General features: G+C 42.8%; 1 protein-coding gene across 1 annotated transcript in view; it reads right to left on the reverse strand.

The window, feature by feature from the left end:
- SLC9A4 (solute carrier family 9 member A4) overlaps positions 1 to 16,117 on the reverse strand; it is a 60,424-nt gene that overhangs the window by 14,307 nt on the left and 30,000 nt on the right. Inside the window, 6 exon segments of the mRNA XM_007456841.1 lie at positions 2,036 to 2,197; positions 4,790 to 4,860; positions 8,638 to 8,724; positions 9,290 to 9,492; positions 12,261 to 12,478; positions 13,711 to 13,970. Of these exon segments, the coding sequence (XP_007456903.1) occupies positions 2,036 to 2,197; positions 4,790 to 4,860; positions 8,638 to 8,724; positions 9,290 to 9,492; positions 12,261 to 12,478; positions 13,711 to 13,970 (1,001 nt within the window).

Genomic DNA, 16,117 nt, shown 5'->3' on the forward strand with positions numbered 1-16,117 from the left:
TAGCACATGAGAGACTGATTCTCATTTGAGATAAGTGCCCCTACATTCCTAGACCAAGTGCTTACATCACTAGTGAGCAGAAGGTTAAGGAAGTTCCTCATGGTCTAAACTGCCTGCACCCGTCCGGGTCCAGCCCTCCTGCTGAGCGTTGAGTTAATTCTCATCCATCCTTCAGTGAGCAGGTCAAATGCCTGGGGACCAGATGAGGTTCCCTGTCACCCGCTCACAGCTCCCTGGGCTTTGTGATCGTATGTTTGTGTGCCCTATTTTATTACCATCAGGACCCTGCTCCAGGGGTGAACTCCCTGAGGGCAGGGACCGTCTGCTTCCACAGGCCGTGGCGCGTAGCAGGGGCCCTAATACTCCCCTTCGCTAAGGGGATGCCCCAAAGTTCAGGAATCAAGTGAAGTAGAAGGAATCAAGTGAATATTGTAGAAAATAAAAGAATGCAAAATTATCCATGGTGAGTGATATATCAACATTTTAAATAAAGACGAGATCAGTATCCCTGATTATTTTTTCTGCCTCAGGCTCTCATATGGCTCAGCACAGTGTTGCCAATAAATATTTGTTGGCACATTCCCATTTTAGGACCAGAAATTTCCTTAGAGTCATGTAGTGGGCAGCACACAAACCAACCAACCAACCCCAAAAACAGTCTCGCTGAGAAATAGGGCAGAAAGCTTTCTGTTTATACAAAGATGCCCTCTGGGACGCTCCTTTAGATTTTTCCCTGGCTGGAAATGTTCCCCATGTAAAAAAGGTGATGGTGTTTCTGATTCATTAGCAAGCAAGGGATGAGAAGTAACACTCAGGGGTTAATGACAATTTCATTGCTATCTATTCTTAGCTCTTCTCTCAACTTGCTTTTCAAAGGTGAGGATGTGGGGAGATAATTGAAACTCATTATCTTCTGAGGACGTCAGGATGGAGAGGCTTGTGTTCCTTATGCTAAATATACGTTGTGACTAATTTCCCCAATTCGTAAACCATTTCTTGGGAGAAAACTGGGCATCTTTGGGGAGGGGGTGAATTCATTCTTATGACATTCAAGGAGTGCTCGGTAAATGTCAGAGACTTAAAGCAGCTTTAAAAAACGTCTAACTTGGGGCTTCCCTGGTGGTGCAGTGGTTGAGAGTCCGCTGCCGATGCGGGGGACACGGGTTCGTGTCCTGGTCCGGGAGGATCCCGTGTGCCGCAGAGCAGCTGGGCCCATGGGCCGTGGCCGCTGGGCCTGCATGTCCGGAGCCTGTGCTCTGCGGCGGGAGAGGCCACAACAGTGAGAGGCCCACATACCGCAAAAAAAAAAAAATTGTCTAACCAGCTCTTGGGACAATTGGTTTCCAGATGCTCCAACTGAAGCACCAGGCTTCAAAGGGCATCATCTTGTAATGATGGGGTATGTACCAGTCTTACCCCACCCTCTGTTCCACTGGTAACCAGTTCCCTCCTTGTTCCTTTTCACAGCTGGTCTCACACACACGCGGCATTCTCCCAACTGCACACAGATCTTTGCCTGAGACCCAATTACAAACACGGCCTTCTCTTTAAATATCCCACCAATCTCCACATCTCTTGCTCCTATACCACTCATGCTCAAATCCAATTTAGCATCCTAGGATGCTGACCTGGTCTCTCCTCAAAGAAGACAGGAAGAGAGATGACTTACGGGAGAAAGACAACAGCAAGATTAGCAGAAGCAAATGAGCACGGGTGAAAGGGTAGACATGTCTAAACAGGAAGACTTGTAACATATGCTAAAGATCTCCTATAAATTCATTTGCCCTGCCCTCCCAAAGAAAGATGTCAAAAACCTCTCATCTTTTTGCTAGAAAGTAATTTTCAGAAACTAGGTGAAACGGATCGAGCATGGACCAAGCTATAAGATGCCAAGACTTAGATCTTATTTCTTCCATTTTTCCTTTGTCATATCTCTGCCTCTTCACTCCTAATAGTACCTTTAAATGGAGCAATGAGTTAGTGCTCCTTGTAATTCTGACATTGGAAGTCTAGATGGAGGCCAGATGTCACTTACTGATGGGGCATGGAAAAGGCTGTAGAACTTAGTATCCCGGTCTCTGCCATCTCAATAGCTTGTTTCATTTCCAGTTTCTTGTACAAAGAAACGATGCTCGATTTTGGCAGGTTCTCTCGGATTAGGATTTTCCGTAAATACTTATGATCAAACTTCTTAAACCTAAAAATGGAAACCAACAGTTTGGAAATCTTCAATCTCTGTATGTGTTATGTAAGTATATACTTTTTCTAGGAACAAACTACACTTAACTTTATTCTGAAAAACACCACGACAGTGCCTGGAAAACATGGGACTTTGAACACATTTTTTAAAAAAAATAATCATAGCATTTATACACTTTTTTAAAATAAAGAAAGAATGGACTAGGGACCTGAATACATTGAAAATCAACCAAACAAAAGGAAGGGACAAGCTGTAATCAGGGTTGCTCATCTTTAAAATGAGACTAGGGACTTCCCTGGTGGTCCAGTGGTAAAGAATCCGCCTTCCAATGCAGGAGATGTGGGTCTGATCCCTGGTCAGGGAACTAACTTCCCACGTGCCGCGGGTCAACTAAGCCCGCGGGCCACAACTACTGAGCCCGCGTGCCGCAAACTACAGAGCCAAGGCGCTCTGGAACCCACACGCCACAACTAGAGAGAGAAAATCCACATGCTACAACTAGAGAGAAGTCCGCACGCCACAAATAGAGAGAGGAAACCTGCACACCACAACCAGAGAGAAGCCCGTGTGCTGCAGCAAAAGATCCTGCGTGCTGCAACTAAGACCCGATGCAGCCAAAAGTAAACAAATAAATAAGTTTAAAATAAATAAATAAAATAAAACGAGACGAATAGTGATAACACAGGAGAGTTAAGGAGATCATGTGAAAGATAATTCCTCTCTTTCTAATCCAGGTTCCATATGGCTGTTGTAGTTCGCCTTTCAAAAGTCAAGTATGGCCATGCCACTCTCCTATTTAATAGCCTTTTTTTTTTTTCTTTGTGGCACGCGGGCCTCTCACCATTGTGGCCTCTCCCGTTGTGGAGCGCAGGCTCAGTGGCCACGGCTCACGGGCCCAGCCGCTCCGCGGCATGTGGGATCTTCCCGGACCGGGGCACGAACCGGTGTCCCCTGCATCAGCAGGCGAACTCTCAACCACTGCGCCACCAGGGGAGTCCTTAATAGCCTTTTGATACGAGTTTTAAAGGTCAAATAGAACTTTATAGTGTTAATGGCTGTAGAGAGCGCTTTAGCTCTCTACCATGAAAGCGTGTCCCTGTCTTTCCAGTCATGTCCTCCTTTTTTCTCACCTTTTTCTCACCTTGTCACTCTCCCATATCCAAACCATGACATGCTCTCCCTTGCCTTTGCAGATGGAAATACACTGCTGCTACTGCGGTTGCTTGGCAGGCTTTCCATTCTTCTTGGCCTGGAGAACTCATTTATTTTCCAAACTCACTCCCATTTCTGTATTACTATAGTCCTATGCATTTGCCTCTGTTATAATATGCGCCATATTGACCATAATTATTTGTTCAGGCTCTTTCTCTTCTCCCCCACCCCACCCCCAGGACCACATGTACTACATTGTGAAGACCTAGAACACAGTGAGGGTGTCTTACTGCTCTTGACACAGTTTAGAAAGTTAGGTATAGATTCGGCTAAATGGAAGAATATTTAATAATGCTTCATTGGAATAACTATGGCATTTGAACTTAAAAACAATCCGTGGCCTAAATTCTAGGTCAGTGGATAGTTACAGAATTTAAATTCTATTTTAACACTGTAAGGACTGCTAAAACGATGCTTCTTTCTAACTCATAAAAAAAAATCCCACTCAGGAGACTTCCCTGGTGGTCCAGTGGTTAAGACTTCGCCTTCCAATGCAGGGGGTGCAGGTTTGATCTCTGGTCGGGGAGCTAAGATCCCACATGATCTTAGCCAAAAAAACCAAAACATAAAACAGAAGCAATATTGTAACAAATTCAATGAAGACTTTAAAAAATGGTCCACATCAAAAAATCTTAAAAAAAAAATCCCAATCAAAATCTCTCAGTTTCTGTGCCACCACCCTGCAAGAGCCAGAATTTTAAAGATCTAGTCTCTCTTGGCATCACCAACAACAATATGTTGGAAATGTCTACCATTTGGTTAATTGAACTACTGCTAACACCTACATCCTCCAAACAGCAGCGTAAAACTTCAAAAATCTCATCTTCCTCATCCTCAATAAACTCTCCTCAGGGCCACGTCATTAAGAAATATGGCTGTAGACTAAATCCAGAAGAGGATGAGCTCTGAAATGTGAGGTGTGGTGGAGAAAAGGGCCCCCGGAATCGTTATGCGGGAAGGACCTCCCCCACGATGGAGGAATCTCTTCCCCAGTATCCCTGATGACTCGCCAACCCTCCTTTGCAGCCTCTTGAAGCCTGTCATTCCCTGGTTGTGCTTCTCCTATCACTGGGAAACTTGTCCTTGTTTTAAACTTAAATCTGGCGTCTCTAACTTCCACCTGTCAGTTGTACTAATTTCCTCTAAAGCAACCAAGCCCAAGTTCACTGCTTCCTCCACCCGGTAGCTCTCCATTTCCCAGGACTTCTGCCTGCTTCCTGTATGGCATGGCTCCCAGGCCCTTTATCTTCCTGGCCACCTTTCTCAGGATTCCTTCTAGTTTTATCTTATCCCATCTACCTAGTTTCCAGTGGAACCTTCTGAGGTTCCCCACGTCACATATATCCCTCCTCGGTGGTGAAAATTCTGCCTCCTTACTTGTCTCTCACTTGGTAGTGGCTCCACTGCCCACACACATCTTCAATTCCAGCCTTCAAGTGATCCATCAGCTGCCAAACCAAACACAGGAAAATGACTGCTGATGAAATGTTAACCCTACAAGACACACAAGGAAGGTTAATACACCTTGGAAAACGAAGGGGGCTTTACTTTCCAGGAGCATACCCTCTTTTCTATCACTCTGTTCATGTAACTGATGCTTATAATGCCTTTCCCAGTAACGCCACTTAGTTTCGTGATGCAAGGCCTCTGTAGATAATTTCTTTAATAAAGCACATAACTTGCAATGAAAACAACGTACCTGCTTTGCTTTGAATACTATTTTTCTAGAATGATCTAGGAAGTTTCTCATTACTGAAATCACATGGTTATAAAGCTTAATAACTAGCTATTCTTTTAATTTCATTGAGAAAGAAAAGAATATGCCAGTATCCAACTTATACAGCTCCTGAAAATATAATTCTACAGGTATTCTATTATAATAGCAACATATAACAACAAAATTTATCTATATGCCTCAGTTTTTGTTTTGTTTTGTTTGTTTTTTCTTTTTATTTTGGGCCGTGCCACATGGCTTGTGGGATCTTAGTTCCCCGACCAGGGATTGAACCCGCGCCCTCAGCAGCGAAAGCACAGAGTCCTAACCACTGGACCACCAGGGAATTCCCACACCTCAGTTTTTATCTGATCATTTTGTCTCAGTATTTACATCTCACCATCCAAGCCAATTATACTACATTTGCTTTATCCAAATTGTTTATAGGAATTTAGGAAAAAACACAGTCTCTTCATAATTTATTACTTTACAAATAATTTAAATTTGTAAACATTGAAGTTTAACATGGCTTCTAAATTTTTTTTTGAAAACTAGATTAAAATACTAAATTAATTCTGAAATAATTATGTACTCTCTACCAATAGTTATACCTTTTTTGAGAAAAAGAAAAATAAGAAAGGGGTGAAATATCCAAGTTCTACTGTCTTATTATCTAATTTCTTAAAATAATGAACAGAGGGGATGAAGATAGAGACAAAAATCTTCAATCGGGTTAAAGCACTACTGATTATAAAATGCTCACTCCCTATCCCCATCTGTTGAATAGTTTCAAATGGCCTTGAAAATTTTTCATTTGTGTTTCCTGGAATTAAAATTACTTTATTTCCTTAGGTGACTTTGGCCATGAAATTCAGGTCTGACTCTTGAAAGACTTCATCAGTTTCTCCAGCATTAAAGTTATGGACTTTCAGGCATGAAAGAAATCTCCAAATTACGTGGGCCAATCATCCCCTCCAAGCCTGAATCTCTTGTACAGCAACTATGCCGAGAGTTTCCGGTTATTGCTTGCACACATCCACTTCACCTTTGGGTGAGCCATACAAGCAACTGTCCAAACACTCTTCATTAACAGAGCTGAAGCCTCTCACCCTATGTTTTCCGTACATTAGTTCTCATTTCTATTTCCTGTAGCCACATGAAATGCCATCCCTTCAGTACTGTGTTGGACTTAAAACAAACTGGCAGAGACCATGAGAGACTTCATTTTCACTTTTATCAGAGTTTTCACCAAAACTGCCACTAGGCCATGTCTGCTGAACTGGAAGCTGTTACCCCTTCTTTATTATAAGTTCAGGAAGAGCAGAAAATCCCATGTTCCATTAGAATAATGATTTCTTTCTTTCTTTCTTTTTTCTTTCTTTCTTTCTTTCTTTCTTTCTTTCTTTCCTTCTTTCTTTCTTCTTTCTTTCTTTCCTTCTTTCCTTCCTTCCTTCCTTCCTTCCTTCCTTCCTTCCTTCCTTCCTTTCTTTCTTTCTATCTTTCTTTCTTTTTTAGAACAATAATTTTAGAAGCAAGTCAGGCAACCCTGAACATTATTCATCATGATAGTTTTCTGAGGTGTCAACTTGGCTAGGCTACTCCCCTGTTATTATTAATACAGGTTGAGATGTTGCTGTGGAAGTATTTGGTAGATAGGATTAAAGGTCACTGATCAGTTGCCTTTAAGTAAGGGATATTATCCTAGATAATCTGGGTGGGTCTGATTTGATCATCCGAAAGGCCTGAAGAATAAAGCAGAAGAAAATTCCACCTGCTTTTGCCTGAGAGTTCCAGTCCACCCTTCCTGATGGCCTGTCCTACAGATTTTGGACCTGCCTACCCAGCACCCATAGTAGGTGAGCCAATTCCTTACAACAAAGCTCTTAATATATATCTCCTACTAGTTCTGCTCCCCTTGTTGAACCCTGACAGAAACACTGCTAGCTTGGACCCAAAAGGGAGAGAGAGAAGATGAAATAAAAGAAAGCTACTGGGCCCCAAATTTTACAGGCAAGAAGCAGGCTGATCAAACTAATAAGCCGCTAGAGTTACAGATGTAGAAAACATACTTATGGTTACCAGTGGGCAAGTGGGGGAGGGATAAATTGGGAGAATGAGATTGACATATACACACTACTATACATAAAATAAATAACTAATAAGGACCTACTGTATAGCACAGGGAACTCTACTCAGTACTCTGTAATGGCCTATATGGGAAAAGAATCTAAAACACAGTGGATATATGTATACATATAACTGATTCACTTTGCTGTACACCTGGAACTAACACAATATTGTAAATCAACTATACTCCAATAAAAATTACAAAACAAAACAAAACTAATAAGTCACAAACACCTGCTACTGTTCATGAAAAAAGAACTATGACTCAGTGGGTTGAGGGGAGAACACAGAAGGTGGAGCAAAGAATCATAGAAGATTGTTCCCAGGACTGGAAACCAGGACTGGAAACCCAGGCAGACTTGGAAATTTGTTTGGGGTAGATGACTCCTTTTTTCCTTCCATATTTCCCCCTTTTGGAAAGGGAATATCTATAGCTGTTATCTGATGACTGTCCTACCAGTGCATTTTGGGAGAAGATGACTTGTTTCTTGAGTTTCACAGGTTCATAGTGAAGAGGAACTGTGTCTCAGGATGGATTATACCCAGAGCCTCACCCATCCTTGATTTAGATGGTTGAGATGCTGAGAGTTGGGTCTTTTGAACTCACAAGATGTAGGTGAGATTTTTGGTCTCTGAGTTCATTCTATAGTGGATTGAGGCTTTTGAGATGTTGGGATCGGTTAATGTATTTTGCATGTGGAACAGACATGAGTCTTTGAAGGGCAAAGGACAGATGCAACAGGCAGAATGTATGGTCCCCAAAGACGTCCAGGGTCCTAATCCCCAGGGCCTGCAAGCATGTTAGTTTTTATTCAAAGAGGAATTAGGATAGCAGATGAATTTAGGCTTGCTATTCAGCTGACCTTATGATAGAGAGAATACCCTAAATTACCCACATAGGCCCAGTATAACCATAAAGATCTTTAATGTGGAAGAGGAAGGCAGAAGAGTCAGTATCAGAGTGATGCAGCATGAGAAAGCCCTGACTGGTCATTGTTGGCTCTGAAGACAGAACAGGTCCACAAGCCGAGGAATGCCAAGAACCTCTAGAAGCTGGAAGAGGCAAGAAAACAGACCCTTCCCTAGAACCCTCAGAAAGAAATGCAGCCCGGCTACATCATGATTTCATCCCGGTGAAACCCATTGTGAACTTCTGACTTCCAGAACTGTAAGATAATAACTGTAAGATGTAAGCTACTGAGTCTATGATAATTTCCTACAGCAGCACCAGGAAACTAGTACAGTCACTGTTGGTGGAGCTGGAGAGGAAAGAGGCCATGTCTAGTGACATATACACACCTCATCAAAGTTCTAAATCACTCCCATAGGTGACAAAGAGGGAACGTCTTATCAACTTATTAATTATGACCAAGAGATAACTTACACGGGTATGAAGCTCTTCGTTGATGGATTCTTTTTTATTGGTCTTTCTAACATCCAGGTACCTGACCAGAGGGCCAATTGTGATTCCCTAGATCATAAACCACAAAATAAAGCATTTTGTTGTAGTGAAGACTGTCAGGATAGAGAGCAAATCTATTGCAAATTTAGAACTTCCAATTTTAATGTCTTTGTTTTGTACTAGTTTCTCCTGGATAGATGCTCCAGTGTTTACTTTAGTTCTTACTTAATACCTTTACACTCTGCAATAAAAATAGGCCTGATGTCTATAATTTAAAGCAGGGATTTAGTTTCTTTCCTTAAAATAACCTCCCATTAGTTTGCTGAGAGCTAATACCTGCTATAATAAAAACTATTTAGTACCAATTGTTATCTCATTTTCAGCAATAGGCATCAGGCGAGCTATCATTCACCTGTACAAAGGGATATTTTGATTAATATGTTTTATCAATTAAAAGGTCACAAAATGTCGAGGTTACAGGATGACCAAAAACATGATCTAGAAATATTTGGGAATTTAGTTTGGGCACTTGTCTGAAAATCAGATAAAATGTCCCTTTCTTGGTATTTTACTAATTTAATACACAATCCTGAGAAGAATCGACTTATTTCAAATATGAAAGAAATCTACCAACCTGAATAAATACAGTAAAATATATAACTACTAGAGTAGCAGTGACAAACATTTTCTTCCTAGGAAAAAGAGACAGAGGAAGCAAAAATGCAAGTGAAAAACTTCCAGCTCCTCGGACACCACTGTAGAAAATTATGCACTGGTCCTTGATGGAGAAGGGGAAAGTCCGAAACTGGTTACTGATATAGAAGAGAGCAAACACGCCTAGAAGGGGGGAAATATGTATTAGAGCAGAGGGTCACGAATGAGGAGACACAGCAGCGTTAGTGAACCCAAGTCGTGTGCATGTGCCCACAAAACAAGACAACCTAATTCCATCACACCCATGGCAGTCTGTCCCAAACATAACAGCTTACAAAACTTTTTACTTCTTGGGTAGTTGTGAGACAGCAGTGCTTCAAGTCAGAAGTGTTCTCTGGTAGTTTCCCAGCATGACTGCCTCTGTGTGTGCGCGCGCGCACGCGCGTACGTGTGCGCGCGTGTGTGTGTGTGTATTTAAAGTAATAAATCTTGATACTTTTGATATAAGAAATGGTATATATTTTCTAATCTATTTTATAAATTTTGCTCAGCCTTTCAAAACTAAGAAAAGCAAGGGTATCACTTGGAGGGTAGAAGCATTTTTATCAGCTCATACTCTCACTGGGTCAGCAGAGGAGGTGTGTGATTTTGAAGGTGAGATTAGCCCTCGCAGTGCCTGGGGTCTGTGCAGGTGAGCAGATCTTTTGTGGTTGGTTTGGTTCTTCTTGAGGCTTAATGCAAAAAAGAAAGGAAGTTGGCAAGGGGTCCAAGGGGGGGCTTCTTACTGTCAGTAAGTGGAAGGTGGAGGGCCGGAGAGCTTGCTGAAAACACAGAGGTGTTTTCTACCACATTGGTTTTTCATCCCCATATGGCTGAGCTGCCACCCATGCAGTGGTTCCTAGTGAGAAAGGTCCCTTCACTGATGCTCTGACTCATCAAAGCAGAGGTTTCCCTGGAGAACAATAAACCTCTAGGTATCCTCATGTGGTTTCTAATCGCACAGACATCACAGCAAGCATCACTGACATTAACTCTACTGCCCTGTAGATCCTCACAGTACTAGAACTGAAAGGGACCTAACAAATTTGTCCACACCCACTGTTTTGTGGTTGGGGAAGGAGCTTTTGAGTAGTTAACTCTCTGTCCAAGTTCAAATAGCTAGTTAGTAACAGTGATAGGACTTGATGTAACATTATAAATGTATACCAGAGTACCCTTAATTCTTTTCTTTCCTGAAGACCCAACCGGCACATATATTCAGAGTTACTTTTATGAATATTTTTAATATTTCTACATTCTTGTTATTCTTTCCTAGCACCCTCTGATAGTAGGGACACTGACAGTGCAGGAGACAGTAAAATTTAACTTTTCTCATTTTGTTTTGTTTGTCCCGGCTCCTCCACGGGCTAGTCCTATGACCTTGGGCAAAAGTCAATCTTTTCACGTACGCATTCTTCTCATCTGCTTTCTGAAGGTACTGAGTACTTATATCAGAAGGTGGACGTAAGGTTTAATAATTTAATATCTATGAATAACATAAAGCACGAACTTCTATGTTATAAGCTTTCATGAGTGTGAGCTATTCTTAGCTACGATGAGTCAGGCAGGAGTGGGAGAGCTGGATCCGACACCTGGCTCTGTCACTCGCTGTGACGTGGCCAAGTCATTCTCCTGGGAACTGTTACATCATTTCCCTCAGATGAAAAATGAAGGAGCTGGGTGGCTGGTCACCAAGGGTGAAGCATCGTGAGGTCTCCCCAACATTAATCTCCCAGCTGGTTTCTATGCTTGTTGGCTGGGCAGAAGCTCTGAGGTGGTGCTCCTCTTGACATTAACCCTACTGTCCTGTAGATCCCTACAGTATTAGAACTGAAAGGGACCTACGAAATTTGTCCACACCCACCATTTTGTGGTTGGGGAAGAAAATTTTGAGCCGTTAACTATCTGTCCAAGGTCAAATAGCTAGTTAGTAATACTGGTAGGACTTGTGAGATTATAAATTTAATTCTTTTCTCCCCTGGAGACCCAAAAGGTGCATATATTCAGAGCTATTTTTATGAATATTTTTAATATTTCTACATTCTTGTTATTCTTGCCTAAATCCTAAAAACCATTCTAAATTTAGAATGGATATGTTCAAGATGAATTCTGAGCCATTTCTCCTCATTTCTCTCTGAGCAATTGGCTTGAAAATACTGGTCAAAGTCACATAAAAAAATGCTTCAAATATTGGTTGAAGTCATTTAAAAATATAATCTCTTCTAATCAAAAGGTAAAGCATATCTTGTAGTTCAGTACTGAATGTTCTTTCTAGCTCCAGAAACATAAATATACAAGTTAAATTAAAAGCCATTAGTCAGGACACCTCGTGTTTTTAAATTAGGCATATTTTATAGGGGTGATACCAGTTACGCTGTAGAGTTGCCTTTACCAAGCACTTTTCAAAAATAGAGATTCACTTCCTTTGTTTTCTATATATCACACTAAAACCACCTGTAATATTTAGGAAATGGTTTTCTAACAGTACTTGCCTTACAGTTTGTGAGATCTCACTTTTCCTGTAACAAAAGTATAAAAGAAAGCCCGCAGTTTATAACCTATATCTGATTTAAGGTGCAAGAACTCATAAGCTGGCAAAGAAGTGAAGAGCAAGGGATGAATGTACTGAGTTATATTTAAATGTGTAGATGTGAGAGTTTTCTCTCAATTAAAAGAAAAAGTGCTCCTGCTTCAGCCTTGCTTCAGTGCAGAACCTGATTGGCCAGTGATAATTCTGAACTGATTGAGGAAGCAAACGGAGAACATTCCTGGTCACTACAAGGTCCCCAAACCCCCCTAACCAGTAAAACCGGTTGGCATCACCCCATTGCTTATGCTTTCACCTTGCAGGAAGGAATAAGAAAAATTAAAAAAGAAGCAGGTGGGACTCTCCGGGCCCTGCTGTGTCTTACTGATGGCTCTCCAGATCTGGCAGAAGGCCAGGGTGAAGCAGACGAAGGCCCAGTTCCACTCGTGGTTCTTCCCCACGGTGGACACGCCCATGAAGATGAAGATCAGGGTCTCGCTGACGCTGCTCAGCATCTTCATGAAATACTTGATGGTCGTGTTGGATGTCTGGGACACGTTTTCTTCCACGTACTTTTTCATGGTCACTGCACAGGCTGTGATTCTGCAAAAGGAAAATAGTCTCAGGGAGAAGCCACAAGACCTTGCCCCTCATTGGAAAGTCCTCCCTACTGGTGATGGCACAGAGACACAAATCCTGTTTTTATCCAGAGAGAACGTCTTCTGCAGTCCTCTTTCTGGCTGCAGGTTTTTCCTGAGATTTTCTCTCTTCCTCCCTAAGCGGTCTGCACAAGTTGAGTGTGGTAGGGAAGGTAGGCACGACACCGTTTTCCCGCAACAAAATGGCACACAATTCATGCACGAGCCAGAAGCAGGACTCTTTTTATTTTGCTCCCTCCACCCCCATCATGAGCTCTGTCAGCCCCACCTCGTACTCTCTACGTCACCTGCCTTAGACCAAAATAACCCAGTGCAGTTACCTAGAAAGAATACGTCAGTGAGACCCCCTCATGTTGTAATGTTTCCTACAAAATTTTAATGAGAGATTTTTCCTTTAAAATGTTTTGCTCTAGAGCCACTTAGCAAGTCTGGATGAGAAAGAAAGGACTTTGCCTTCTCTTAGTAGTTTGCTCACTTTTAAGGTGGGAAAATGATGAGTGCCTAGACTTTACACTACTGTATTTAATTAAGATAAATATTTCTATACAATAACATTGTGCCCAAGTGGCTGGGTATGAGGATGATGTCATAAAGAAAGCAACATGATCAGATACAATAAGCCAAGTTGAGAAGCCTCATTCCGAGATCTACACAAGGATAAACATTTCAAAGATATTTTCATTAGGAAAAAAAATCTGAATTTCTAGTCTTATCCCATCTTCCCAGTTTCACTCCACACTGACCAGTCCTGGAGCTGTGATGTGATTTGAGGGAAATAGCAGAAGGCCGAGCCCAGGAATGATAGTAGCTCATGGCATGCTTCCCTTTAACTTTAAAATAATGCATTTTTCAAGGAAAAAAACAACGACTGAAGTGAGACCTTAACCTTGAACCTCCCCCTGCTCTTCTCTGCACCAGCTTTTCTGAGAGTTATAAATTGACCTTATAATTGCTATGCAGGAAAACCACCAGAAAAGGGCAAAAGCAAATGCTGGAGAGAACATTTGTTTGGCAAAGGACCTGAATTGGATTTTACAAAAAGTTCAAAAAACCTGGATCCTGAAACGCTTTTGAAGATTGGCATTGGGAGTCAGGCCTTTCTCAAAGGCTGGTCCACAAGATGTGATCCTAAACTTTCTTTTATTGGATGAGAGTTGGTCCTTGGTTTGTACTCACGCCAGGATGCCAGAGAGATAGAGCGTCTCAGCCACTAAGTAGGACAAGTAGCTGAACATGAAGACGATGAGGGGTTCAATCGCTGAGATGTTCTGAGTGAAACGTGTGATAAACGCAGAAATGAATCCAAAAATGACGCCGAAAAATACTCCCCCGCACCCCACGATAATGAATCGGGCACATCCAGCCAAAATGTCCACAGGTTCTATGTCTTCAAATTTATGCATCTTTGTGAAGGCGATTAAGATGTTATATAAGACCTAGACAAAAAGAAAATGAAAAAAAAAAAAGTAAACATGAATTAGAAATGAGAAACAGCTTACACACAGATTCTTAACTTTGTGTCTAGTTAAATAATACACCACAAAAATTACATAACAAGAAATATTAACACGGCTACCTAACATTTAAATGCCTTCCAGATAATTTAAGTTTATTCAGTTTCTCCGAGTAAGAAGTAATAAAACTCACAGCTTTCAATCACTGAGCACCTACTACATGCCAGTCTCTGTGTCATTATCAATTGATTTCCTCTGGCTCCGGATGCACCCTTCAACATAGGCTTGGTAATATACAATGACATTCCTTTATTTCTCCTTTAAAATGGGCACCACCTTAAGCTTGCTCAACTGAAGGGCATTTCAGGAGGTAGGGGCTTCCTGCAACTTCCGCGGGAGGGATGAGAGTCAGCCATGTGTGCGTGAGAACTTCCGGGGGGTCCTGTCAGGGCCACAGGGCCTGCAAGTGGTCCCTCTGCCACCCTGCGTCCTCCAGCTGACTGATGAACTCTCCACACACCTCTTGACACAGGACAAAAAAGCCCCAGCATGGTGCTGGTGCAGCGTGCCTGTGGCCAGGGGTCCACCTCCGCAGGCTTCCCTCTGTGAACCCAGCCATTCAGTCTGCTCCTCTGAAGGCCCCCTGGCCCCTCTTGAGCCCAGGCTCCCACTGCCCAGTGCCACTGACTGCAGAAGACTGCTACCTGTCTGCCCTCCTTGCTCGCCCATCAAGTCCAGACCAGCTCTAGCTTGGCTAAATCAGCCAGCTTCTCTGCTGTCCAGTGGCCCATCCACACCTTCTCCAGGGAGATCAGAACCCCTTCCAAGTTTGTCCTCCTTTGGGGGTCATCCCTCAGCCCTAGGGTACCCTAAAAAGTTCTCTTATGTCTCGTAGCTATTCCTTTATTATAGTTAATAATTTTTTTTTCGCTACGTGGGCCTCTCACTGTTGTGGCCTCTCCCGTTGCGGAGCACAGGCTCCGGACGCGCGGGCTCAGCGGCCACGGCTCACGGGCCCAGCCGCTCCGCGGCACGTGGGATCTTCTCGGACCGGGGCACGAACCTGTGTCCCCTGCATCGGCAGGCGGACTCTCAACCACTGCGCCACCAGGGAAGCCCATAGTTAATAATTTTGATATTAAAATTTCTCTGTTTAACCTACGGTGTGCTTTCTCTTTCTTGGTTGGACCCCCACCTGCTTTCCATATACAGTATCTCATTAGAATCCCCCAAACGACTCCAGTCCGTGTGATACACATTCCCAATTTTCCTACTATTTCTCTGCTTATTTCCACATTCATATGAAGCTGCAGGGATCGATTTATCGCTATTTCATGCCACTTGGCAACCCAGAACTTGGACTGGACTTCTGAAAAGTGGCAGCCTGCCACACAGTGAGACACATAAACAGGTAAAGTAAGATCGGTGCAGGAAATGAAGACCTTTGAGACCCCCCCCCCCACATCCAAACGAACAGTCTTCATCGCCAGACCCTGAAGATCTTGAAGGGAGCAAAGGTCTAAGCATCCTATTCACTGCAGCAGAGCGTCTGCCCCAAGAGTGATGTGAGGAGCCGGTAAACAAGCTTTACTTCTCCTGCACCACTGATGGACAGCATCGTGGCAGCATGTATCAAAGTGAAAAATCCTTACAATGCTAGGTCGGTGAGGACAGAGACTTTTTTTTTTGTCTAGTACGGCCAGTCTCCCCAGTGCCCAGCACATAGTAGGTGCTCAGTGGATGATGGTGAATGGCTGAGTTTTGACCCAGCAGGGAAGCCCATTTAATAATTTTGATATTAAAATTTCTCTGTTTAACCTACGGTGTGCTTTCTCTTTCTTGGTTGGACCCCCACCTGCTTTCCATATACAGTATCTCATTAGAATCCCCCAAACGACTCCAGTCCGTGTGATACACATTCCCAATTTTCCTACTATTTCTCTGCTTATTTCCACATTCATATGAAGCTGCAGGGATCGATTTATCGCTATTTCATGCCACTTGGCAACCCAGAACTTGGACTGGACTTCTGAAAAGTGGCAGCCTGCCACACAGTGAGACACATAAACAGGTAAAGTAAGATCGGTGCAGGAAATGAAGACCTTTGAGACCCCCCCCCCCCAGACCCT

The sequence above is a fragment of the Lipotes vexillifer genome, unplaced genomic scaffold (genome assembly GCF_000442215.2).
Source record: "Lipotes vexillifer unplaced genomic scaffold, Lipotes_vexillifer_v1.1 scaffold777, whole genome shotgun sequence".
Classification (NCBI taxonomy): Eukaryota; Metazoa; Chordata; class Mammalia; order Artiodactyla; family Lipotidae; genus Lipotes; species Lipotes vexillifer.